Source organism: Salminus brasiliensis, chromosome 4 (assembly GCF_030463535.1).
Source record: "Salminus brasiliensis chromosome 4, fSalBra1.hap2, whole genome shotgun sequence".
In the NCBI taxonomy this organism is placed as follows: Eukaryota; Metazoa; Chordata; class Actinopteri; order Characiformes; family Bryconidae; genus Salminus; species Salminus brasiliensis.
Genome location: NC_132881.1, coordinates 31464563 through 31490338, shown reverse-complemented (window position 1 = coordinate 31490338; position 25776 = coordinate 31464563). Strand labels below are relative to the sequence as shown.

At 40.3% G+C, this 25776-nt stretch overlaps 2 protein-coding genes across 3 annotated transcripts; both read right to left on the bottom strand.

The window, feature by feature from the left end:
- Positions 1–1654: 1654 nt before the first annotated feature.
- Positions 1655–15159, bottom strand: rrp12 (ribosomal RNA processing 12 homolog). The gene is made up of 34 exons (XM_072676947.1): positions 14967–15159; positions 13836–14047; positions 13657–13740; positions 13438–13514; positions 12956–13061; positions 12696–12812; positions 12306–12444; positions 12043–12170; positions 11838–11936; positions 10698–10789; positions 10487–10598; positions 10216–10316; positions 10019–10133; positions 9687–9829; positions 9008–9129; positions 8766–8830; positions 8437–8599; positions 8180–8334; positions 7965–8032; positions 7221–7314; positions 6954–7112; positions 6785–6865; positions 6520–6625; positions 5251–5358; positions 4973–5130; positions 4771–4862; positions 4508–4666; positions 3109–3275; positions 2854–2961; positions 2712–2761; positions 2549–2630; positions 2334–2401; positions 2140–2222; positions 1655–2061 (listed from the first exon to the last, which is right to left on the bottom strand). The coding sequence occupies exons 1-34, from the start codon at positions 15103–15105 to the stop codon at positions 1959–1961; spliced, it is 3855 nt and encodes a 1284-aa protein (XP_072533048.1). The 5' UTR covers positions 15106–15159; the 3' UTR covers positions 1655–1958.
- A 1948-nt stretch (positions 15160–17107) lies between these two features.
- On the bottom strand, positions 17108–25496 carry ubtd1a (ubiquitin domain containing 1a). 2 transcript variants are annotated; one of them, XM_072676945.1, is made up of 4 exons: positions 25418–25496; positions 24821–25046; positions 20268–20495; positions 17108–19854 (listed from the first exon to the last, which is right to left on the bottom strand). In XM_072676945.1, exons 2-4 carry the CDS (start codon positions 24903–24905, stop codon positions 19469–19471), a joined length of 699 nt encoding a protein of 232 aa, XP_072533046.1. In that variant the 5' UTR covers positions 24906–25046; positions 25418–25496; the 3' UTR covers positions 17108–19468. The 2 variants fall into 2 exon arrangements, with proteins under 2 accessions (XP_072533046.1, XP_072533047.1); XM_072676946.1 differs by lacking the exon at positions 25418–25496 and adding an exon at positions 25142–25216.
- Positions 25497–25776: the final 280 nt, after the last annotated feature.

Sequence of the window (25776 nt, the reverse complement as noted above, 5' to 3'; positions counted from 1 at the left end):
CTAACAAAGCAGGTATCAATATTGGCAAAAGAAAAGTCTCCCTAAACAGCACGTAACCCCAACTTCCATCCCAAAATAAATGCTATAAAATCGACACGATCATACTAGTTGACATAACGACGGTGTCTGCTCCAATAACTCCTCCAAAAACATCTAACCAACAACATAAAAACGTATCTGAGACTGTAAAATAACTTAATAACAAAACGACTATTAAAATGACTTTTTTATTAACTACAGATGATTCCCAAAGGCACCCAGAGCATCATGGGACACTGGGCCGCAGATTAATCACTATGGTGATACAGGGTCGTCGTGGTGGTGAGGTCGCTTTGTCAGAGCGGGTCAGGGTGTCGTGTAGTTTCTGCTTTGAGCTAAGACTAATACACGGTACAGCACCCAGGTGAACTGGTTTAGTCTTGACTCTCTGTTGACGCTGTGGGGGGCTGGTGTACCCCTGTATCTTTGCATTAGAGTTAATCAACAAAACAAATGGATGAGAGAAGCTAAGCTAAGCTAGCAGGTGCCCCGAAGAGGAAGAGGAGAAAGCAGCTAAAGATGAAGGTATGCTGCTGCTGGTAGGACATGTCTTTATGAGTAAGTAACTCAGCACGTAGTTAATAAATGGGCTGAATAAACACAAACATGTGTAAGCCAGTTGATTGCTATGCCTTTACAAATACTGTATGTATAATTATTTCTTTTGTATAACTAGTTCACTCAACTATTTTTTTTATTGCATATCGGTTTTATATTTATATTAAGTAATTTGGAGCATTTCTATTGGTCTGTTCATCCTGAATTATTGACAGTGTACAGATGGAGAAAACCATGGAGAAAACTAAAGATGGAGATACATGGTTTTCATTAGACAGCATTGACATATACATTATTTGCAGAAGTTTAGAAACCCTTTACTGTTTTCTGTATTTCTTCTTAATCCAGAAGTATGATTAGATTAAGTCCTAAAACTAAATAGGGAATCCAATGAAACAAGAGGTCATCACACATTGTAGGTTTTGCATGTATTTATTAAGCAAAATAATGATATTGTTTTGGGGTGTGTTATCCCTTGCTTTCAGGTACTGCTACAATCCCATTTGAGCAGCAAGAACAATTCAAGTGTTTTTAGTAACTAGCAGTCAATCCTGTACACTGGGTTGGAGGCATTTCTCCTTACAAAACTGCTTTAGCTCGGTGATGTTGGGTGATGGACTGCTCATTTTGAATCCTTCCGCTAAATTTCCATCGGGTTAAGGTTTACACTTTCTCCTGCTATAACCATTTCCTTATAGACTAACAAAGCAGGCTATTGGGGCAGCCTGTCACATGACCCACAAACTTTTACTAAAGCTTTGTGATTTGCATCATCTGGCTTTTCCTAACAATGTGAAACAGTCTTAAAAGTTGAGATTGCAAATCTTCTGAGGTGCTTGAACTTTTGCATTCTGCTCTTTCCATTTCTCAAGAATGTTTAATCTTGAACTAAATACCTTTTGGAGACCAGTTGATCTTCTACCCAACTATTTACAGTAACAGAAAAATTGACCAGGGGTGCCCAAAATGTTTACATACCACGGTATAATATTTACTTTGAGGCCTGGACGCTTACTTCACCTTAATATTTGGCAGCATATATCACACAAGTGGAATATTCTAGGTTTTTCAAAATATTTATTTTGTATCCCATTTATGCAAGACACATCAATACATTTATCAAGACAAAACCATCTTGTGCAATCCACCCATTCCAATCTCAAAATACTTAAATTGGGGAAGTGACTCCAGAAGAGGAACATCCAAAAGCAATACAGTTAGCAGGAGTCAGTAAGCTTGTCACTATAATCGATTCCTCTCCACTGCAGAGCCACATCACATGCAGGATCAAAAGATCAGGGAAGAACCACTGTTTCATTGAAATATTCAATAACATGTCCATCTGCATGTGTGCACATGCATTAAGCTTTCCTCTTGATTTTCTGCATCTTCTTTCCCAAAAGGGCTCCTTTCTTTGCTCCTCTGACCATGCCCTTAAACTGGCCCTGCAGTTTAGCCTTTTTCCTGTAAACACAAGACCAACATATCAGAATAGAAAACAGTGCTAATTTGTGTTCAGAGGAGACTGAATGATGTCCTCACCTGCGATTGAGCTGTGCTTTCTTGAGAGGGATGTAGGCATAGGGGTCACACTTCCCCTTCTTCTTAATATCACCTGTTCCTTTCTGCAATTACAGCATAATGTGTTCAGCCTTTGGATTTCTCATGTTAAAATGTACTTTACAACATGTAACTGGAACATACTGTTCACCATTTCCTACTATTAGATACATTACCTTCGATCTGTAGTCGGACCCAGATTCTTGTCTTCCACCCAGCGGCCTATGGATCCCAATTCCACCAGCTGAGACAAAGTAACAAGTAGTTTGTTTTATAAAAATACCAAAATAGTTCCAATTAAGCACTGCCAGTTCGAAAGGATAACACCTTCCCAAATGCAGGGTTACAATATGTTTCAGGGACGTGATCACAGATTCATTCAAAGCCCTACCTTTATATTTCATCTGTGATTCAATCTCCATGTCATCATCATCATCCATATCATCTTCAATCTTCCTCTTCTGTGTCTTTTTCTACCGAAAAGAAAGACACATCTTAGTTTGGTGCTCTTTAGCATGGACATACACAACACTGCCCAGAGGATCGACACTTACGGTTTTGACTCCTGCCTCTTTAAGAATGTCTTCGATTTCTCCGTCTTCATCTGGAGAAGGACGAGTAAATGGTCACGCTGAGGCCACAAATTTTATGTGAAAGAAGCTAACATTATAAGCTCTAAAACATAATATAACTCACCTTTAGCTCCGTCATGATCATCGTCCTCCTTAATGATCAATCGCCCATCTGAGGTCACCTTGAACCCATGGTCAATTTTGGCTGTTTTCTTCAGGTCCGGATTGGTGGCTGCACAAAAGTAAAGTAAAGGTTTGAGGGAAAGACACAAACAAACCCTCTGGTGCAAAAAAAAAAAAAAAAAAGTTTCTTACAACAAATTGTGAAGGAAAGCACCATTCCCCACCCCACCCCACCCCTTCAAAAAGAGACAGTTACCGAGTACTCTCTGGGATGCCTTGGGGTCGAGGAAGTTGAGTGGATCATCAGACATGCCTTCCTTCAGCCAGGCCTGCGCCTTCGGTTTAACTGGCTTCTTCTGGCCTTTCTTAGGACCTTCATCCTCAGAGTCATCAGAGTCAGTCTCTGCCAAAATGTCCTCAATACTACAGACACAGAGGAAAGGGTAAAGAATGACATGGACAACTTCAGTGCTTCATCCAATGTATCTAGTTAATGGTTTAATAAACAGCATCAGCTGTGTAAAATGTTTTGACATGCAAAAAACATTTTCCATATGAATCACATGGACATTTCAACACTACAAAGCACAAAAGAAAGTGCTGGCTCATTTCTCATTGCACCAGGAAAGAAGAAATGGTGTTATTACGCAAGCAGAGAGTCATCAAAGTTTATATTGAGATGACTATCAATATGTTAAAGCAACATTATCTAGCATCTTGAAAGTCTTCTAAATCATGAGAACGATGCACGCTGAGAATAGCCCCACTGTCGTTGCTACTCCGAGCTCGGTATCTGTACCGCACTAACTTTGGAAAAGCGTGCAGGACAGCACTCCCCAGAACTGCGTATTTGTGTAAAATCCTGTGATATTACTGTACCACCTCAGTTCACAAGCTTCTTTCACTTTCATTTTCACAGTTCTATACATCTCAGCTTGTTCAGAAATTCACCCTTTAGTGGCAGCTCAAAGCATAAATCCCACTTCACGACTGTAGATGGAGCCCAGGAGCAAAAAATGCCAAACTTACTTAATGCTGCTTTAAAACGTACATAAACACATAGCTATTTCTGATGTTATATCTGCAGTTTCTCATTAATACCCTGGTCCAACAGCTCTGGTGTTCTTATCATTTTGATATATGTAACTAATGAACAGCATTTTTGCTTTAAAGATCACCTGTGCTGTATAATAAAGTACCTTCTGAACACAACAGAGCTCTGAATACAGACACACACACACTCTCCAGACCTTGCTACACTACTCACTACGTTCTCCTGGCTTTAGTGAACAAAATAGTTGCAGAAAACACACATGCACACTGCAGTACTAGAGCAATTATATGTGACAGCAAACAAAACTGCAGAGAATATGCAAGGTTGTAAGCCCATTAAGGTGTTCTCAACTCCTGTAACCCTCGTGAGCTTCGGTTCACTATAAGTAAAGATACTGTTGTGCTGTTTGCGCTACACAACAGTGCAGATTCGACACATTCTCCCCCGTATGAACACACAAGTGGCGCCATCTTGTGGCATTTGAAGTGCCTTTCTCCTGGGCCCGGTACTGAGTACCTCAGAAGTAAAGCGGTGTTCATCATGATACACATTCACACAAGCACTGTGCATTTTACAGCTCGGTTGTGTGGCGAGAGCATACCTGTCAGTCTTGGCTTTAGTTGTGTTGTCCTCGCTGTCTGACTCTTCCTCCTCATCCTTGTTCAGAAGCTTGCGTCTCTTCGTTCTGGCCTCCACTTTACGGATGTTCGCAAGAACCTTGTGATACTCTGCAGGCAGCATGCTCTTCATCAGCTCAAAGCTGGAAAAGCAGAGGCAGTCAGGGATACATACAGTTTAGCTGGACACATTAGCAAACAGAAAAGTATGACAGTTTAGTTCTTAAAACACTACTGTTAAACATACCCAAACTTGCGGATTAATTTAGTGAAAATACTCTTCAGCTTCGTCCTGCAGTGTCTCCTCATGTCCTCTTTCATATTGCTAATGCCCTCCGTCTGAGAGAGAAAGAGTAAAACACATTAATTGGTTTACGGTCATACACAAGAACTCACAAACCGATGGAAGGGAGTGTTGAAAATGTCACTAATGTGGCTTTGGGACTTACAATGACGGTCACATGGCTGGCCAGAACCTTCACATCCAGGATAAAGAGAAGGACTTTAACAAAGGCCAGACAGGCCTTGACAATCTCCCTTGTTCTGCTGGAGAGCAGCAGGCACACGTTGTGCAGCAGCTGCTCCAGTGAAGACACATCTATGGTGTCTGAAGGACATTAAATTCACAGCCCGTTATTCATAGTACCTCCACACAATCACCACAAACCAACTTTGGTAAAGAGAAGACCAACAAAACGTCCTGTTAAATAAGGCATGCAGTGCTTACCTTTGTACTGATAAACAAGTCTGGTGAGGGCCAGCACTGTACAGGTAATCATTGTGACTGATCCAGTGAGTCCAATGTATACATGTCCCAAGTACTCATTTATTGCATCTGAAAAATACAGCATGAACAATTTAGCAGAAAATTAACACAATATCACCATTTAAACTGTGTTTTTCAATTAAATTGTAATATTACTAGTGCTGTCAAAGAACTAACAGCAGTGTTTTTGACAATTTCCTAGTTTAATCATTTTCAACTTTTTCGAATTACTGGGAAAAAAAATGTATACATTCTCGCGACTCATTTGGTCCATTAAACATATAAAATGTCCGGGTTTTAAAATAAGAATTACTTAAATGAACTAAAATGAGTTTATTTGAGCAAATATTGAATGAACTATACAAGAACACAATTTGAAGCGTAATGTTTGACAGTTCTAAATTTTACAGAAGATTATAAATATATAGCTTAACACAATCTCTACCAATGACCATGTAGTAATACTATAACATATGTAACTAATTACTGCTGCCACAAAAGCTACATTGTAAGAGAGCTGAACATTCCTGAAAACAAGCAGTAATTGTGCATTTCCATGCACATGACCCAACAGATGCCCACGGTTGGCTGTCAGTTGACGAGGAGAAAGGATTAAGGATTAAAACCATTCCTTCCACATTATGACAAGAAAGCCAGTTGTGCTGCAGCCTCTCTGATTACATGTTCTGGAAAGTACCAGGCCAGGCAACAAGACCCAGCTATTTCTTCCAGTACAATAATTGCAGACAGAACACCTAGCTATAATGTGGTATTTTGGCAGATGGATGGATTTGTAACTTGCCAAACCACATAATGGTATTACCACTAGCCAGAAAATATTAACACTCTGCATTTATGGGTTATGTAAACTAATTACCCCAAATCACCAGTTTTGCATGACACCAGAGGAGATATAACTAAGATGTAACATGTAGAAACCCATGACATAAGAAGTGTAGAGGAGAGATCCCAATTTCTTTAACTATGGAGCAGTAGTGAGTAAAATACATCCAGATCTCCAAACATTATAAAGTTAAATATGAAAATAAAATTGTTTTGTGTTTTTAGGAAGCAGATTCGTCCATTTGTTATGAAACGGCAGTTAACAGCAGCAGAGGATTTCAAGTTGAGGTCAAATTCCTGTTTGACTGCAAAATACCTTCACGGTGGTAGAGTGATAAAGCTACACCTACACAAACATGAACTTCATAGACACTGCAGAAATCCTACCTTTGGAGTTCCCACAGAATCGAATAAAGGCATTGCCAATCTCCACCAGGAGGGAATAGGCATTTTTGCGTGCTCCCATCGATACTTCCTTTGTGCAAATAATTACCTAAAAAGAGAGAAATAGCATAATGAGCAACTTAACACACACACACACACACACACACACACACACACACACACACACACACACACACACACACACACACACACACACACACACACCTTAACCAGACAGCCAGAAACTGGCTGCAAAACTGTGAGATACCTCAGGAAGCAGGGCAGTGATGAAGTCTTTGTGTTCTTTGTTCAGTTGTTTGACAATGTGAATAAGGCACTTCAGTCTGGGCTGTTAAAGAACAGAGGGGGGAAAAAGTCAGACAGGGAAAACAAACATCTTTGTCTTTTAGACAGTAATTTCCTTACAGAACTCTTACTCTTTTAGCTGGCGAGGAGGCACTTTTCAGGCTGTCCAGTAGAGCTAGTTTGAGCTTTTCTAGATTGCCCTGGACAAAGTTCTTGCAGACCTCCCTCTCCCCTCCACACATCTCCTCCAGAACCCGATATGCCTTCTTCTGAATACCAGCATCTTTACTCTGGACAGGCAGTTCCAGACACACAGAAACAAACACATCAGCATATAGGAAAACACAATATATTACATATTTAAAAAAAAAAAAACTACTTTGATTAAAGACTCCAACCTCCAAGTAGGGTTTGATTAATTCGTATGTTTGTGTCATAGTTGCTCCGTCCACAAAAGCAGCCATAGTCACCACCAAATCCATTACAGTAAGTCTGGGCAAAATTAGAGAAAGAGACAGTCAGAAAAAAAAAATCCCTCACAAGTACACTATATGGACAAATGAATTTGAACATCTACTCAGTCACTGTTTTTTTCTGTAATCAAAGGTATTAAAAAGGAGTAACTGTCTCCACTGTCCTCACAAGGCTTTCTTTTAGATTCTGGCCACTGCTGTGAGGATTTGATTACATTCGGCGACAAGAGCATTAGCAAGGTCAGGATGTTGGATGAACTTGCATCCCAAAAGTATTAAACAAAGAACATCGTTCCACTCACCACAGTTCAGTGCTGGGACGGTTTATATTGCTCTAGCCCACGTCTGGCATTACACATGGGGCCAATAGGTTCTTATTAATCTGCTTGAAAGAGTCCTATTCTACTGGCAATAATTATTTTAATATTTTTCTATTCTCTAAAGGGAACAGACAAGCTGTATAGCTGTATGCATTAATTTGAAGGGGTGTCCACAAACATTTGGACATACAGTGTATCTGTGCAGCCTTGATACTAAAGAGTAATGAACTATAAACTGTTTGTGTAGTTCTGAGATTGTCTGAGTCTCATAAGCAGTTGAAAAGCATAGATTAATGAATCACTGAGTAATGAAGCAGCCCCTAGGTGAGGAATGTGAGCATGTAGTTACCGTGTAAACTCTGTGCTGTCTGGACTGCTGAGCCTCTCCATGGCTTTCTGCAGAAATGAGCTCACCATCTGAAAGAGAAAAACCATGTTTAAAAACTGAAGTCTCAAGTTTGCGGGAGACCGATGTAGCACAACATACAGACTAGAGGTCTTGCCATTCAAACACATTTATTTGTACATATATTACAAATAAATATTAAGATAAAACAGATCTACCTTCTGGTCAGTAATGGTCAGGTAGGCTTTGATGGTGTCGAGCACAGCCAGTCGGGATGGGTCAATCTCTCCAGGCGTGGGCTGCTGGGTGTGCACATTGAACAGAATGGGCAGGAAATTCTTAGCAAATCTGCCAACTTCACCCTTCTCCTCCTCTGTAGAGTGAAACAATTAAAGACGGATGTAAACACATACTGAACACTACTGCAGTCCACTACTATGTGCTAGCACACACACACACACACACACACGCTAACCTGTTTCACAGCTCTTGTAGATGAGCGTGCGCAGGGATTGGTAGATGCACATTCGGAGCTCAGGCCTCTCACTGACAGCCATGCCCAGAGATCGCGCAATGTTCTTAAAAGAACTGACCAGGTCAGTGGGCTTATTACAGAAACCAGGAAGCATTGTCCAAATCTAAGCCATAGAAAATATGAACAATCATTAACAAAACATATAAACAACTTTTAAAACATAAAAAGAAACTTTCCAAAAATAATAAATAAATAAATACATATACATAATTGAACAGATGGGTGTCAACAGGCAGCACAACTGATAAGAAACCTTTATCTTCCGTTACCTGCAGCTGCAATGTCTGGTATACTTTTGCACAAAGTTTCTGACCGGATTTCTCCAATTCTTCAGCTGAAAAACAAGACCAATTACAAGTTTAAAAGCATACAATTTAAACACACTGAGCATTAATAACATTTTACATGGAAGAAAGCCAATACATTAATAAAATGGGAGATGCAGAGGGCAATTTAATGGATCCAATGGTTTCTTTTCTGTGCACCGTGCAAACAAATGGGAGACACCAACCTTTCTGTTTTAGTGTTGAAGCCAATGGAAGAAAGTAAGAGGTGAAGTATGCAAGCTGAGTGTTCTTCACATGGTCCCTGATGACAGGGATGAGCCAGCTGCGTGGGAACTCCAGGTCATCACTGAAAACACAAACCTCGCAGTTATCACCACACAAACAAACTGATATATTCCACTAGTCAATAACAGAGGAAAGCTTTAAAGAAGTTCTCCTAGACTGAATAAATGCTGTTCATTAAGAGAAGTATGAGGGTGCATCTTAGAGTTACAAGCTACATGCATCATGAAGGTAAGACAGTCTACCAGTACAGCATACAGGGTGTTGGCAATATTGGAAAATGATGTGAAATCTTAAAAGTTTTATTGGGCAACCAAACTTTTAATTACTTGTAGGAGGACTACCAACTGAATGAACATTCATATACAGTCAGATCCTTAATCATTTGGACAGTGACAACTTTCGTAATTCTGTCTCAGTACACTGCCTCAATGAAGCACTTAAGACGTGCATTTTTTTTTTTTTTATCTCAAAGTGAATGGACAAATATAAAAATATCTTTAGCTGGGAACCATTTCTCCAGGATTTTGTCCTGTATACAGGATCTATCCACATGTTCATTAAAAATGAAATCATGACATACACAATTAAAGTATCTGGCTTTGTGCTATTTCTACTCACTCTATGCCAGTAATGAGAAGGGGGACAGCACTCAGGACCACCTGTGGGCCCATGCTTTCCACCGCACCACCCATGGCCAAATCCAGTTCACCACAGAAGGGGAAGCTTGGTGTAGCCCGCAGATCACTCAGAGATTGCAGACTCTGGAGAGCGAGAATACAAATACACAATCATTACTATTGTATGTGGTGTACTATTGTATATGGTAAATGCACAAACAAACAAGGAGTTATATTTAAAGTCAAGACATATGTTCCTTCTATTTCCTACAGCTGCAGCAGGAAGCCAGATCTGGAAAATTGGGTTTCTAAGTCCACAGTCTAAGCGCCTACCTTGGTCATTACAGGATGAGCCTGTTTCCCTGCAGCTTTGTAGAAGCAGCCAAGAACCTGCAACACAAACGGCCAGGAGGCGTGAAAGCGATAAGACAGGCCCTCTTCCACAACTCTGCAAGAAACAGAAAGAGAGTCAGACCCAAAACCAAACCACAACAACCCCACACACACAACAAATCCGATGACAAACTCACCGGAACATCTTAACGACGTAAAGCCCATTGCCAGTAGATGTGCTGGGCAGAACAGGCCCAATCTCTGCCATATGAGGGGCCACACACTCATTGATCAGGGTCTAGGGTAAGAAAACTCTCATCAAGCTAAATTATCACACATCACCTTTATCAAGGTTAATTTAGCTATTCCCATTCAGAAATGACTGAATCCTGCACAGCTAATATATAAAACTAAAACAAATAAATACATAAAATTTCAAATTAAGAACCACAAGAGTACTGAGTTCACCTTTAGGGTCTGTGTGGCAGCAGAGACCACCTGCGTGTGTGGGGACAGAAGGCAGGACATGGCTGTTGAGAAAAGGCGAGGGAGATGGCCCAGACTCAGAGAGCTCTGTAAGCTAAACACCACAACAACACATCAGCCTCACATACACCACACACTCAATTTGCTCAAAAAGCAAAGTGCATAAATGCACAAATCCACAAGCATCACTTACCTGGACAGATGGACATGAGCTTTCTCCATGACTGCAAGCCATGCCAGCAGTGGCTGCAAGTCGTTTTCACTGGGAACATAGTCATACAAAGCCTACAAGAGAGGAAAGCTAGGTTACAGAGACCTCTATTCCTCATAAAATCTAGTACTGTTTAGGAAGTATAGGTCTGAAAGCAGGGATGGGGATTTTATAAATTTTAGCTATTCATATAGCTGCACAAGATTTTTGAACCAGGAAGAACAAATGAATAAATGAATCTGGCATAAGAGGTGATGGTTTAGTTCATTTTGTTTTAGGTCTTTGCCATCTTTGTGTTTTTCGATATATGCGTTTGACATACTACCAGTTAACCAGCAAACAGTAACTCAAGGGCAATATCCTCTGCTTTGTGATCACATTCTCACACACATTTACAAGTCACTGTAAACTACACATGCTTTTTATAAAGTGACAAATAACTGATGTTCTTTAAAGTAAACTTATTATTAATGCATTAACATGAAAATTTTTTTTATGTACTCTAAAAAAAATCCAAGTTGGACCTTTGAAATCAGGATAAAGGCCAACACTGATTGTTGCTATTATATTAATATAATAGACATTCTCCTCCAAATTTTACTGCAACTGTAAAGTGGAAAGCCACTGTTCTGCTTGAGAGGCTTTACTGTAACAAGAACCCACATGATTCCTACCGAGGAGTTGGAACCACAGGTAGTAAAAATGACAAACAACATGTACAGTCATTGGTAGGAACATATAGCCACGATATGTTCTTACCAAGGACTCCCTCTCTGGACACTGCTGATGAAAATTGGAGACCACATTCACTCCACATTCAGCCGCTGCTAGGAAATCATGTGATTTTCATGTATGAATGAATTCAAATCACACAGTGATAATGTTACTGAATCTCTGAAAGTAATAAATATGCTACAAGCTATACATTTTGTGCCTTCTCATAGCTGTAACACAATGTATGATTATATGCACAAACTAATGCCTAAATATGATTCATTATTGTCATTTTCTGTGAATAAAGTCCTAAAATAAATACTGAGAGATGGTTAAATATCAGTATCTTTAAACGACCACCCCATCCCTACTGAAAAGTGTGTGTGCTTGTGTGGGTGTTACATTTACCGTGATAATCTGGGCATTGAGCTCTGCTGACATAGTGGAGGAGTTGGGTTTGCCATTGAAGAGTTTGTGGAAAGCCTGCATTGCTCCTGCAGTGACCAGCTTTAAACAACAGAGGAATGAGCCTAGTCAGTATCAGAATTCCAGCTTGTACTACATACAGATCAATACCCTGAACGTGCAATTGTAGAAGGGGAGGATTTCTCACCACATGACTCAGAGTCATTACTCGAAGGAGGGTCTCGCAACACGACTTCACAGAGCTGAGGGGAAACGTATTAATTAGCTCCTTTATCAGACCCAGCACATGCAGAGTTGTTGTGTCCTCCTTGTTGCCTGATCAAAGCAAATGAAAGACAAAAAAAAAAGCTTAGACAGGCGAGGCAATACACCAACCAAAGCAGATTTTGCAAGCAAAAGAATATTAAGAAAGCAGATAAAGAGAATGCTAACTTGCAGACATTAACCTACCTCCTGCCTGCTCCATTTCTTTGATGCAATACTTGGCTGTGGTGACTGCAGCAGGGTGGTGGGTGGGGGCATTGTCTGTGAACATGCAGTCACTGCCACGAAGAATAGAGCAAACACCTTGTTGGGCTGCTTTACGTACCTGTAACACACAGAAAATCAGCAGTAACATTAAACAACACATTTGGTCAACAGGTCCTTAGTACACTTTAACACTAGATTACATTTACTACAAGGAAGAACTAAATAGGCCTCGGCTTGGACGTACAATTCTACTAAACAACTTTGATTAATGTAGAAGAACCCTTACATGAATACTGACAACATTGGTTTTCTAGGGCATCTTTATCTTATGGGTATAAGACTTCATAAATGATGATGAATGATGCTAACCTTTGGTTTAGAGTGTACAGTGAAGCTGAGCAGGCCATGGTAGACCTGCAGGGTAGATGGATAACTCCAAACTGAGAGATCCTGCTTCCTCAGCAAGGTGGCCAGGCATGACAAGATCTGAAAGGAGTCACATTAGTAAAACTTGGGATTAAATTCAGACTTTTTCGGATATGGGGCAAGAGGACGTCATCAAATGAGGGAGTGCTAAATGTGGCAGTTTGAATAACTTTAAATAAACAAACAACTAGTGATGTACATACCCATCGTACGGATGACACAGAGTCAGCACTGGCTTGTTTTGACATGACGTCCATGAAGGCCTTTGCTGTGTCTGAGAACTTCTTTATCAGCACTGCAGCAGGCACCCTACAGACAGACCCACATGAGTTACACTCTTGAGTTGGACCTATATAAACATCTAACAAAAAGTTCAATTAATGACAGCAATTGGATGCAGGGGATGGACACAGAAACCATACTGCTGGCCAAAGCATGAAACTGATGCTATACACTCAAACCAGTGTGCAGCCTAGATGAATTACATTAGGGGGTGGGTGACATAGCAAAAATGTTATGTACACCCAATTTATAAAAATGATATCACAAACTCTTATACATAGACAGAAATGAATTCAGCTCTCTGACCAACATAGTTGATGTGTTCCAAAAGCCACTACAAGCTCAGAAAACCACTTTAATATAGCATAACCTCGATAAAACATCATGTTGTCCCACGACTCACCTTTTCATTACCAAGTTCAGAAGGTAGGCAACAGCAGCCAATGATTCACTGCTCTCTACTGCCTCGAGGGTCGTCATCTGTTACAGAAGCAAGTTACAAACCTTTCACTATTATCCACTATTGGTGAAGTCAGTTAAGTTCATAGCATGTACTTAAAAATGTGGTTAATACAGAACAGTCCACAAAACTTGCAAAATATTTAACATGAGACCGACTTACCAACGCTGCAAAGTACTCCGTCTCCGTCTCCTTTCCTCCTTGAGAGCGAATCACTTCTGTTACAGCTGCTAGAACAGCACAGATCTGCACAGCAACACACAACCCACACATATGTTAACAGAGTTACAGCTGTATTATGTTCTACAGGATCTACAGTGATGAGTCCGCTTAACACACACCTCTTTGTGTGCAGCAGAGTTGGACTCCCAGTAACGCTGGACTTTTCGAAAGGTGAGGTTAGAGCAGTCGGACAGTCCACTGAGAAATGTCCCAGACGTCCTCTCTGTGAAGGCTGCCTCCTCCATGGCGTCCCCCTCGCCACCTCGCTCCAGGGAACCTGTCTGAAGCTCATTGTGGAGTTTCAGGGCGTCAACTGTAAGGTTGCTTTTCTCTGTAAAGGAATGGTATAGCAGGTTGTACATAAGAACACAGGAGGTGGTACTAACCAGCTAGGTTCATTATTCAATTATTCTAATGAGAAATTTCCAAATGACAATGCTTTTCATTAGCATTTACTCACTAAATCCTTTTCTGTGTTTGTTTGTATTCTATTTGCTGCTGTTTTCAACCTTTATTGTTGTTTTAGACCAAACTAAATTCCAAAACAAGATTGGAGTCTAACAAACGTGGCAGGTATTACAGAAGGGGTCCACAATACTGGTCCTGGATATCTAGCACTACCACATTTAGGATCTTATATTTACATTCCTTGGCTGATGCTCTTATCCAAAGCAACTTAGGTCGTGTCAGTACCCAATACACTACACCAACCACAGAAGAGAGAGTTTCGCTTTAGCAAACCTAAGCAAATCTAAGACATTTGATGCAAGCAATGAATGTCTTTAGGGTTATCTGAATGTTAGAGCTGGTGTGTTGCATCAAAACGCTCCAATATCAGTGCTGACCATCCCTGTATTATAGCTACATAGAAATCCCACTGAATTCTAGTGATCTCGTTTTTGGCACCTTCTATCGAGGGGGTTTTAAGGCCTTAGTCACCATTAACCAGCATCAGTACTATGAAGTCAGATCTACCAGCCCCACTGTCCAGATTCACAAAAACAGGAGCAGGGACATTTATCTCAGATGGTCAGCGATCAGCCACTGATCATGTCTGCGAAAACGGGCAGATTAAGTCAGTCGTGTGAACAAAACTTCTGTACAGTTCATCTGCATTAGCTGCCAAAGCTTGCTTTAACGTCTAAAGTGAAATAACACCCGACTAGCCCGAAAGCTAACTTTAACTCCAGCCAGCCACGTGCTCCTGCAGGCCAGCTGAGAGAGAGCGTAAACAGCAGCTCGGTCTGTACCTGAGGGGCGGCTGAAAAACCGGCTTCTCGCTGCCTGCCGATAACGACTCGTCTCTGGATTCGAGTCGCTGCTGTGTCCTTTCTTCCATCGCTTTAATTTCTGAGAGGTTCCGGACCGCAGTTTCCCTGTTTTCACCATTTTGATAGAAGAAATAACCCTCGTGTCAATGGTTTCAGCCCCCGGTCCACGCGAGCGCCGTCGTCGCTTTTTAGATGTCGTCATCACCCTGAGCCCTCTCGCTGCGCCGCTAGGGGGCACGCCACACAAACAGAACGGACTCATAGTGGCTGTGTCCCAAACCACACACTTTCGTACTTTGTACACTATAATGATGTATTCACTTCTTATAGTAGGTCATCATTTTTGCATACTATTTAGGGTGGTGGCGTGCGGTTTGGAACGCAGCCATAGTCTGTCAATAGCAGCGCACTAGCTCAATCGCTGATGGGCCAAAAGTATGTGTACAGTGTAGTAGTGAGTGGTTTTGGAAGCAGCCGCTTAGATTAAAGCTCTTTTTTAATATTAAATGGCTGAGGTTGGAGTCTTACAGAGCTTCTAAACGGAAATTGGCTAAAATTACATTTTTGAGTAATAAACTGCCTGTGAAATGTTCTGAGATTTTTTTCTTCTCTCAAGATAAAACAACCATGTTCAACATTTGTGTTGGACATACATGGAATTTGGCCTCTGCCTTTAACCCATCAGTGCAGTATACACACACACACGTACTAGTGATCAAACACACACAGTGACAGTGAGCATACATGCCTGGAGTGGTGGGCAGCTATTGCTGCGGCACCCAACGAGCAGAGAGGGTGAAGGGCCTTGCTTGAGGGCCCAACAGTGGCAGCTTGCTGAGCCTGTGCATCGAACCCACAACCCTGTTATCAATAGCCCGGTGCTCTAACCGCTTGTTAAATAACTCAAGCTTACTTAAGCTTATAATTATTCTGAGATAACTATCTCAACTGTCTTATGATTAAACATATGCCAAAGCATTTAACTTGTCATATGATGAAAGTGCCAGTTATAGTTGTTTTTTTAGAATATCAATGAAAATGCCTTGTTGTTTTAAGATCTATGCCTCTTAGGTCTAGTGCCATCAGAATGATCCATATGTCTTCCAGATTTGAAAAAAAAAAAAAAAAAAAAAATTTAAGCACAGGTTATTCTCTAAATACTTTGCACGGATTCACCTATAGTCATGAAGTAGACAAGGAAGCTGTAGCTGCTCAGGAGAATTTCCTAAGAACAATTAACCAATGGATAAATATTTCAAGATGATTATCTCAAGATATTTAAGATGATGATGAGATCATGAGAAACCATTATAGAAAACCCCCTGTCATTGTTACTGTCACACAGCTGAAATAGAAGCTTAAAGAATGGAGTGCAGATAAAATACATTGTACATTTAAAATGTACATTTTAACCCAGATCTTTCAGTCTTTCAGATAAAGAACTTTTTTATGTGTCTCATTGTTTCAATAACGTGATTAAAAGGACAAATTATAATGATATTTAAACTAACTGTTAATTAAAATTGGTTTATTATTATTATGTATTATTAGTATTAGCATAATATTAGTATATTATGTATAACATTATGTGTACCACTCATGCATGCCAAACCTAACTGCAGTAGTAAATAAATAGAATAGCTTTTAAACTAATATCACTGCAGTGCATACAAATACATCACAGGAATTCTTGTTTAAAGAAAAATGTATAAATCTCAGATTCTCAGATGACTCTTACTGGTCACATCTCTAATCTGCCCATGTTAGCAAGAGGCTTCATCATTACATAATCATTGCGTCACATAAATCCCAAAAGAAGAAGAGAATGTTGTTCAGTCTGAATGAGATACAGCCCCAATATCTGTTTAGAAATCTGATCACTTAATATAACATCTTAATAACATACCGTATCAGACAGAAAAGACAGAAAAAAGAAGGAGCTTTGAGAGACCCACGATGGACAAATCTTGCACTAGATTTTTAGAGTTTAGTAAAAGTTCAGTGTTTTTTTTTTCCCCCCAACTCTGTAGTTTGGCAATGAGTTTAACACTCTAACATTTAATCAGTTCTTTATTTCAATATAGTAGCATCAAGGTGAAAGTGTATTTTTCATACATTCCTAAAAAAGATCAAGAGGGGTCAGAAAGGATTTGTAAGAGTGAGGCCATAGAGAAACATTTGATTCTCTAAAGGATCTTTTGAAGGATTTTTTTTTTTGTAAATGGGAGTTTTGAATGAACACAAAAAGAATTAAATAAAATAAAATGACATTTTAATTAAGCTGTACAAAAGTGAATAGTTTAGTGTGATCAGTTCAATAATCATTTGGTTTCAGTAATTAATTTTTTTGGGACACCAGATTTTTATGTCAGTATCAAAATTTTAATTAGAGTTTCCAAGAATTATCCATGATTACCCCAGTCTCTAGTAGAGCGAATACGATCGAGGTGCAAAGCAGAGCTTATTTCTTAAACAACAAGAAAAAAAAGACCACATACACACACGCAGCGATGGCCAGCCCTGGCCTTAAGGTTAGAGAAGCAGGCTGAGGACCAAAAGGTCAATTGTTCAATGCCTTAGTGTAGCAGAATGTAGGGGGGGTGGGGGGAGTTAAGTAATAGCATTTACTCCACCCTCAACATTCATGGCTGTTCTTGAGCAAGGCACCTAACCGAGCGAAGAGGTGGCTGCCCATAATTGTTCTGTGGCCGTGTGCTGTAATTACCCACCAAGTGTGTGTTCACTGCCCCAAATGGGTTAAATGCAGAGACTAAATGTCATTGTGCTGACACTAAAGTGAGGAAAATGATGAATGATGAAACTCCAAATGGGGGTTGTGTTAGAGATTCCCTGGACAGAGATTGAGGGGAATGAGAAGCTGATGAAAGCTGGTGTCATAGAGCTGCTTCTGCTGCAATTTGATCTCTCCTTTGCCAGTAGTTAGAGTCAGAGACGTTCTCCAAACTCCAGAAATCTACAGGGTTTTAAATGAAAGCTTTCTCTCCAAACCACAAGTTTAGAATGCCTCTCTGCTGACAATGCTACTAGGCCAGATTACAGTGTATTGGGAATCCATGAAATGAGATAAAAAAAAAATGCAATAATACGCCAATGACAAATGTTAATTGTCCAATGCTACATTCTGATCAGACACTCAGAAAACACACAGTTGTGTTTTACAGAAATATAATTGTATGTGCAGCATACAATAATAAGAACAATGATGTGTACTGTTGTACAGTAGACCAGGAAAACTATACAGTAGACAAGGAAAGTATGTTCAAAACTACAATTCATTTGCCCTAGCAACTGCATTCTGACTCCTCAGAAAAGATTCATTTCACACATTGAAAACTGAACAGCTTTTCCCAGACTCTTATAAACTAGGCCAGCCCATAGCAATCTTCTTTGTATTATAAAAGTACAAAAAAACATCCACATGGCTTTTGACAGAAATGGCTTTTCTGCGGGTATCCAGAGTCTGGCAAAACAAATCTACCACTGAACTGGAACACCTACTTTAAAACACATAACACACATTCAGATTGAGATTGAGAACAGCTTTGAGCTTTTATCACAGTATTTGTAATATTTGATTACGACAAGCATGATACTGAAGATGTGGCTTTGTGATGTGAGGCTGAATGTCACAAATTCACAACAGATACTACTTCCAATGTTTACAGATGAAAGAGCCATTAAAATGAGAATAGTGTGCCAAAGACAGGATCCTTAAAGTTGTGACACATTATACAATAACATGACTTAATAGCTTAATACCTGGCTACAAACTGTGTGTGCTATTCTGACAATTATTTATTCTTGGCCTCCCCTTTTTTAGATAAAGTGACAGAATAATGAATATCAAATGGTGTATGATTTAAGTAATGATACAAGAACTACAAAAGTACTGTTTGACTACATACTGAAGCTTAAGACAGTATTTTTTGAATTCAGAATAGATTTGAAAAGTAGGAATAAATGAAAAGAAAAAAAAAACCAACACAAGAAATCACTGAAGAGCAAATTACTGAAGAATAAAGCTGACCTTTGAAAATGAATAAACTTTAAGAGACCTTCATTTGAAGTGGGCGAACTGAGCAACACTTTTTAAGATGATACCATCCATCTGACGGAAATACTGAAATTCTGACAAGGAGTATAGACTCAATACAAAAGATTAAAAAACAAAAGAGAAAAAACGCCTAAAAAAAAAAACACTTTGTCATGTGTAAACCTACCATCACATATCCCCAGTCAATGCAGGACACCAATTTTGTCTGATTGTCATAGCAGAAGACAGCACAGAGGACAAAATAATTCAATATCCACAAGACAAACAAACAGAGGTCATTCCAATTAACGTCAAAAGCACAAGGCAGTAATAACGTTATTTTAAAGAGCTAGGACGCCTCAAAAAGGCTTTTTCACAACTTTGCGAGTTCCTCAGGTCCCCCAACCTCGCAAGTTCATCCTTTCACTCAGCTGGGAATGACAGGTTGTTTGACAATGACCTGGATTATGAAGTCCTTCTGAATCTTGGTGTCCTGCAGCCGAGTTTTGTCTGTAAGCAGCTTTCCAGAGAAGAACCAGCGCTGGTTGGCAGCCTCTATGTCTTCCTGCACCTGCAGCTGCTTCTTGAGCTGGCAGATTGAGTCGGCCATGCTAGCGCTCAGTCGCAAGTCTTTCCCTGTGGAGAGGCGCACCTTCAGCTGGAACTCTTCTTTCTCCTTCTTCTCCTGCAGCTCGCCGTTTTCAGACACGTCAATGTCGCTGCGCTCCAAAATCAGGTTGACCGGAGGAGCCAAGCAATAAGCAGGAAGCTGGTACCTGTTCCCAAGCTCATCATAGCACTCCATTAGAGAACCTAAGAACAAAAAACATTCAATCAATACCAACTCAATTGGAGATATGATGATCTGCATTTGACAGAAAGGTTTCTGTTGAGCACACAGGCTAGTTCTCCCATGGATTAATATATTTGTTTATTAATATTAATAAAAACTGAAACAAGGGTAAAAATCAGGGCAGACTCGAACATGATACAGTAATCGCTTGGAAACGTATTAGCTAAGTAAATGTGTAATAAATATTGCACTTATGTATAATAAAATATCTAACGTAAATGGAATGAATAGAAAAAGGGAAACCACTCAAGCTGTGCAGAACTATACTTGGGAAATCTTTACAGACCTTTATATACACATCAAAATAAAGAACAATAAATTAATATACAAAACAAAAACTTGTACAGGTCTTTGCAAAAGCTGTGGCCCTTACCATGCGGTAGTGTGATGCTTGCACCATCAACGATAGCCTGTGCAAGCTCATGGTCATTACACTCAATTGCCACAGCGGCAGCTTTCAAGGCATCCCAGATCTCTTTACGTCCATCGAAAGCAGGTGCAGTATCCCAGAATTCATCTCTCTTGCTGCGCAGCTGGCCTTCTGTCATTGGGTAGTCACTTTTCCACTTGGGCTTGTCTTTTTTAAGGGGCTCATTACGTCCTAAATAAAGCACAGCAAGGGTTGCATTAGCACAAAAGCCTATATGCAAGAGTTTATGTAGTTTTTTTAGTGAAGCTGGGGAATAAAAAAAAAATCATTTTGATTCATACTGATCCATTCTGTCAGCTCAACGGGCAACCAGTGAAGCCATAAGCCATAACATGAAAACCACCTCCTTGTTCTATGCTCATTGTCCATTATATCAGCCCCAATTACCATATAGGAGCACTTTATAGTTCTTCAATTAAAGTCTGTAGTCAGACTGTTGTTTGTCAGTGGTCGAGACCCCACAGGACCACCACTGAGCAGGCATTATTCGGGTAGTGGGTCATTCTCAGCACTACATTAACACTGATATAGTGGTGGTAATGGTGCGGTTTGTGTGTGTTGCACTGGTACGGGTGGATCAGACACAACAGGGATGCTGGAGTTATGCAGGGAAACAGACTGACTACAGACTTTTATAGAATTATAGAACTATAAAGTGCTCCTACATGGTAAGTGGGGTTGATAAAATGGACAATGAATGTAGAAACAAGGATGTGGTATTAAATGTTATGATCGTGGTATATACCAGTGGCCAAAACAGTACAAACAGAAGTATGAAGGGTAGATAGTAACACAGTACAGGAATAGAATTCAGCTTTCTAATTTGAGCAGCTCAGAGAATATCTTTCTACCCCTCTCAACCTGCTTTGCCAAATTGGCTCGAGTCACAGTCCTGCGGTCCAGGGTGTCTGAGCAGCCAAGACACATGGACCTCGTGGAGTCCAGCAGAGAGCAGGTAAAGCCTCCAACACATCACCCCAGATTAGTAAGGAGGAATTAAAAAACACCTGTAGAGTACAGCATGGGGACAAACACCTACTAATGTACAGAAACGTGCAGTGAATGTTTATTTGCTATTAGATTTTATACAGAAGAAGAATTTATACATGTAGTACTTTTACATGCTTCACTGTGTAACCTTTTCCAAACCTCTCCTCACGACAGCCCAGCATTACTGCAAAGGCTTGTTTATACTCCTTTTATGCACAAAAATTAAGACGTTTGTTTCAAACAATGAAACCATTACTGTCCACATCTGTAAGCTTTCAGATAACGTGCACAGATACGAATAAAATTAACACAGAGTATGGAGAGAAGGCTCAATCAGTATCTGAATTGAGCATTAATAATATAAATGAGCCTTAATTGTAATCCAATAGCTAATCAGTACTTTATTATGTGCTGGGGAGAAATTGAACAAATCTCTGAAACAGATGGGCCATCCAGGAGGACTTTGTTGGCTCACAAGAAAAAAAAAATTCTAATTCTAATTCAGCACAGTTCCAGTTACACCAGGCTATTTATACTCTTGGTAATGAAATAAGCAGTTAGTCAGTGGTCTTTTAGTCTTGATAACCACAATGCTCAGGAAAGCATACAGAGTCTCATGACAATGCAAAAATATTGCCATATTGCCCACATTTATGCTTAGAAGCCTAAAACTGTAGTTGCACAGTACTGAAGGTTAAAACTCCTGTGTGATATTTGAAAAAACTGACATTCAATATTTCTTCTGCGATATGAAAAAAAAACTAGAGGGAATTTCTTTACCAGATTTCACCAGCAATCACCATAAGTCAAATCATCCAACATGTCACGATAATAATTATGCACTTAATATAATAAATGATATTGTATGCAATATGCCCCTCTGCACTCAGCAATCCCACTGTGACTGTACATGACTGTATGTGGTCTGGCACTTCGTGGCGGAGTTGCTGTGGATCCTAAACACTTCCACTTTTCAATAACAGCCATCACGGTTTATGGTGAAATATCTAGGAGGGAAGAAATTTCACCAACTGACTTGTTGCAACAGTGGCATTCTCTTACAGTGCACTCTGGAATTCAGTAAGTGACACATTCTTTTACAAATGTTTGTAAAGGCTGACTGCATGGGTAGGGATTCGATTTTAGGCACCTGCGGTAATGAGATGGAATGAAACACTGTCCCGATACTTTTGTCCATTCAGTGTATGCCATAGAAAATGGGAACAGTACGAATTTTCATTTTGTACCAATCAACAAAAAAAGTTGTAGCCTGACGTGTTTGATGTAATTTGCTGTGACAATGCATGCCCTGCAAAGTTACTATTGCGCAAGCACACAATGTGACGACTATGCTGAATCGATACGTTGTGCTGCACTTGCTTTTCTCAAAAAGTGAGTCAAAAAAAATCTAAATATTGAATATTCTGTAAGCAACAGCCAGTAATGAACAAAAGGGCTTGCACAGAGTCCAACAACTGAACCAGTTGTGTACAAACAGCACAACATGCCATAATGGCATTCCTAATACATATAAAGTGTTCTGCACATCCAACAACTGTCCATTAAACTGTCCATCGCTATGGTCAGAGCTGAGGTTTCAGCTGACAGAGCTAGAGCGATAGAGAGAGGGAGAGAAAAAAAAAAAAATCAACAAATTATTTATAGTGCTTTGGATTACAACCTTAATCGGGTGACACATAACAGGATTTACGTCTTTCCCATAATGCATCTCTTGCCAGCATGTGCAACAGAACACAATAAACAACTGCATGTGTTTTGTAATGTGCTCAGGGTTACGAATGCTAGGAAATACTGCTGAGCAACTGCTCCATGTTCTTTTGCACGTTCATCTTTCACTGCAGCTTCAGAGCGAACCGGACTGAGAATCTAATCTCTTCTCTGTGTTGTTGGACGGGGGAGGTGGGGAGGAGGACAACAAACATTAATCACTAAAAAAAAACAAAAAACATTCTTGCTCATAAAAAATAAAAATTATACACATTTATAAAAATATGCACATTTCAGTAATCCAGCAAATAATGGTAGGTTGCTCTGATTGTTGCTAGACCGCAGGTGTATCAGAAGAAGTAACACTGATGCCTATAGGCTAAAGCATCGCTGCGTTGCAAAAGCCGCTTAATGAGAAACTGTAAGCTCCTGCTGGAATATGCCACAAGCATTTTAGCTGGAGCGGCAAGAAGCATGAAGCCAGCAGTGTCTGCAAAGCTACTGTAGCTTGTCTGACATCTTGCATGTTAAGAAATCCCTTCCAATTACTACATGGACAAGATTAAACATTCATTCAATTTGACTTCAGTTTTTCCTGCAACAGAGTGACAGGGTGGAACGGCCACCGCTGACATAGGTTTAAAAATCACTACACAAACTGCATAGGTCACAAAGACCTTTCACCTTTCACAAACACAATACTTGTACACTGTTCACAAGCACATCTGTTACTGTACTTACTTTTCAACAAAACAGTAACTGAAGTGTAAGAGTCTCTTGAGTTTGCAACTCCCATCGCCTCAGAATCCAGGAACTCGTCTCACCGTGAAAATTAAGATTCTACATCCGTAGAGCTTCTTCACCAACATAAAAAATGACTCCAGTCACCAAACTATCACCAGCGTTCCCTTATTCCCTTATACCCTCAGCTTGAAAGCTTGAATATGTCCTCATGAGCAAAAGATGGGCCAAGAGTCACTGCTCGCTCGCTCGCTCTCAGTGCTACAAGCTGCTAATCAATAGTAAGGTTTAGGTGTGACACTTCCCTACTAGCTTACTTCAGTGTCCCTTGCCCTTTGTACATGCCCATCACCTGTGCTCCTGAGGCTGTTCATAGAAGCTCCCAAAAATAAATCCAAGAGGCAAAACACGGAAACGTCTTTAAGCTCTGTTTGGGAACAGAGACAGTGCAAGCCCTTCTCAGCAAACTGAGGGCCTAATCCAATCAAGTCTCTTTAAGACCAAGACTAAGAGTCAAAAATAAATCTGCAGTAAATCCTAGGATTGTCCAGCATGGGGCATCCTGAAAGACACCTTCAATCACAGCACTGCACCAAAGCAATTCCAGAAAATACAAACTGGGTGTTGTCTAATCTCAGACGTACTAATCTTATTTGGTTTCTTGGGAAAAGCAGCTTTTGTGGCAAAAATCAATTAAACAATTTACTGTACATCAATTCCAAGATCAGGAAATCAGGCAAGTCAAGTCACAGTATGAGCCCTCTTTCAATACCAATGAAAGCCCATTCAATTCCCAACACAGTAGGATATCAAGCACTGGTATCAAAACAGAGCATAAAGGACTTTTTTGCTAGCTTGCTTACATACCATAGAGTGAGCCAATTCTGATTTGAGTGTAATAACACTTTTACATATAAGTGACAGGAGAAAAAAACAAAACAACCCCCCACTGACATTCAGACAAATAACCCTTAAAGGTGATTTATCAGAGAGAGTTTGTGGTGCATGCCTACTCCAGACCTGTTTCTTTCACTTACCTCCGCGTTTTTTGCTGTATCTGGAGGCACTTCTGGATGAACCAGCAGTCCCAGGACCTCGCACCGTCCCAACACAGCCCCCCATTTCGCCCCTCACTCCGAGGGCATTTCAAGTCCAGGTCCTTCCTCTGGTGCAGTTAAAGTCACGCAGCAGCAGCAGCAGCAGCAGCAGCAGGAGCGCAGGAGCGCAGGAGCAGGCGTCTGCACGACCAGCCAGCTGGACGGTCTGTGAACGGAAGAAATCCCTACATAATTATTTCCGTCCACGGTGTGAAGAGGTATCAGGGTATCAGAGATGTGTTAATCCAAAGTGACACAGACAAGGCTGACGGTTACAACGGTCTCTGCAATCAGCTCCCCTCTCAGGTGGCTGGTTTTCGTGTGCATGTGCTGCTACCGAGCCAAGCGCAGTTACTTAACGTTAGTTAGTATTCCTGAAAAACTGAAGCGTGCAAATATACGAACACGACTTTGTGCTGACCGACAAACACCTGCAAGTACGAACAAGCAGAACTAAATGTCTTTTTTTAATGCAGCTAACCCTCCTTGCATATCTCCTTCAGGTGACCGCGAACAGCTACAGAAATGACAAATTACCTCGCAACTAAAACTCTGAGCATAAAACAGCCAGACGACCCCTCCGAGCTCCAGCTCAGGTGAAGACCAAAATAGACTAACCGAGATCCTTTTAAAGTAAAAGTCCCGGACGTTTGATTTGTATTATAACATTTAAAATGAATTATTAGTCATTTATTATTTTTTTTATATACATTGAATGCACGTGCAAATGAAATCTACATGTAAATAGTTTAAATACTGTGACCCTGACTGGTTCATGTGGCCACACGTGACCATTTCTTTGGCGACATACTGCCACCTAACGGGCTTGATGCGCACTGTGGTCTGAAACTGCCTCGATGTCTTGCGACCGAGCTTTCTCATATGTCCTAGAATAA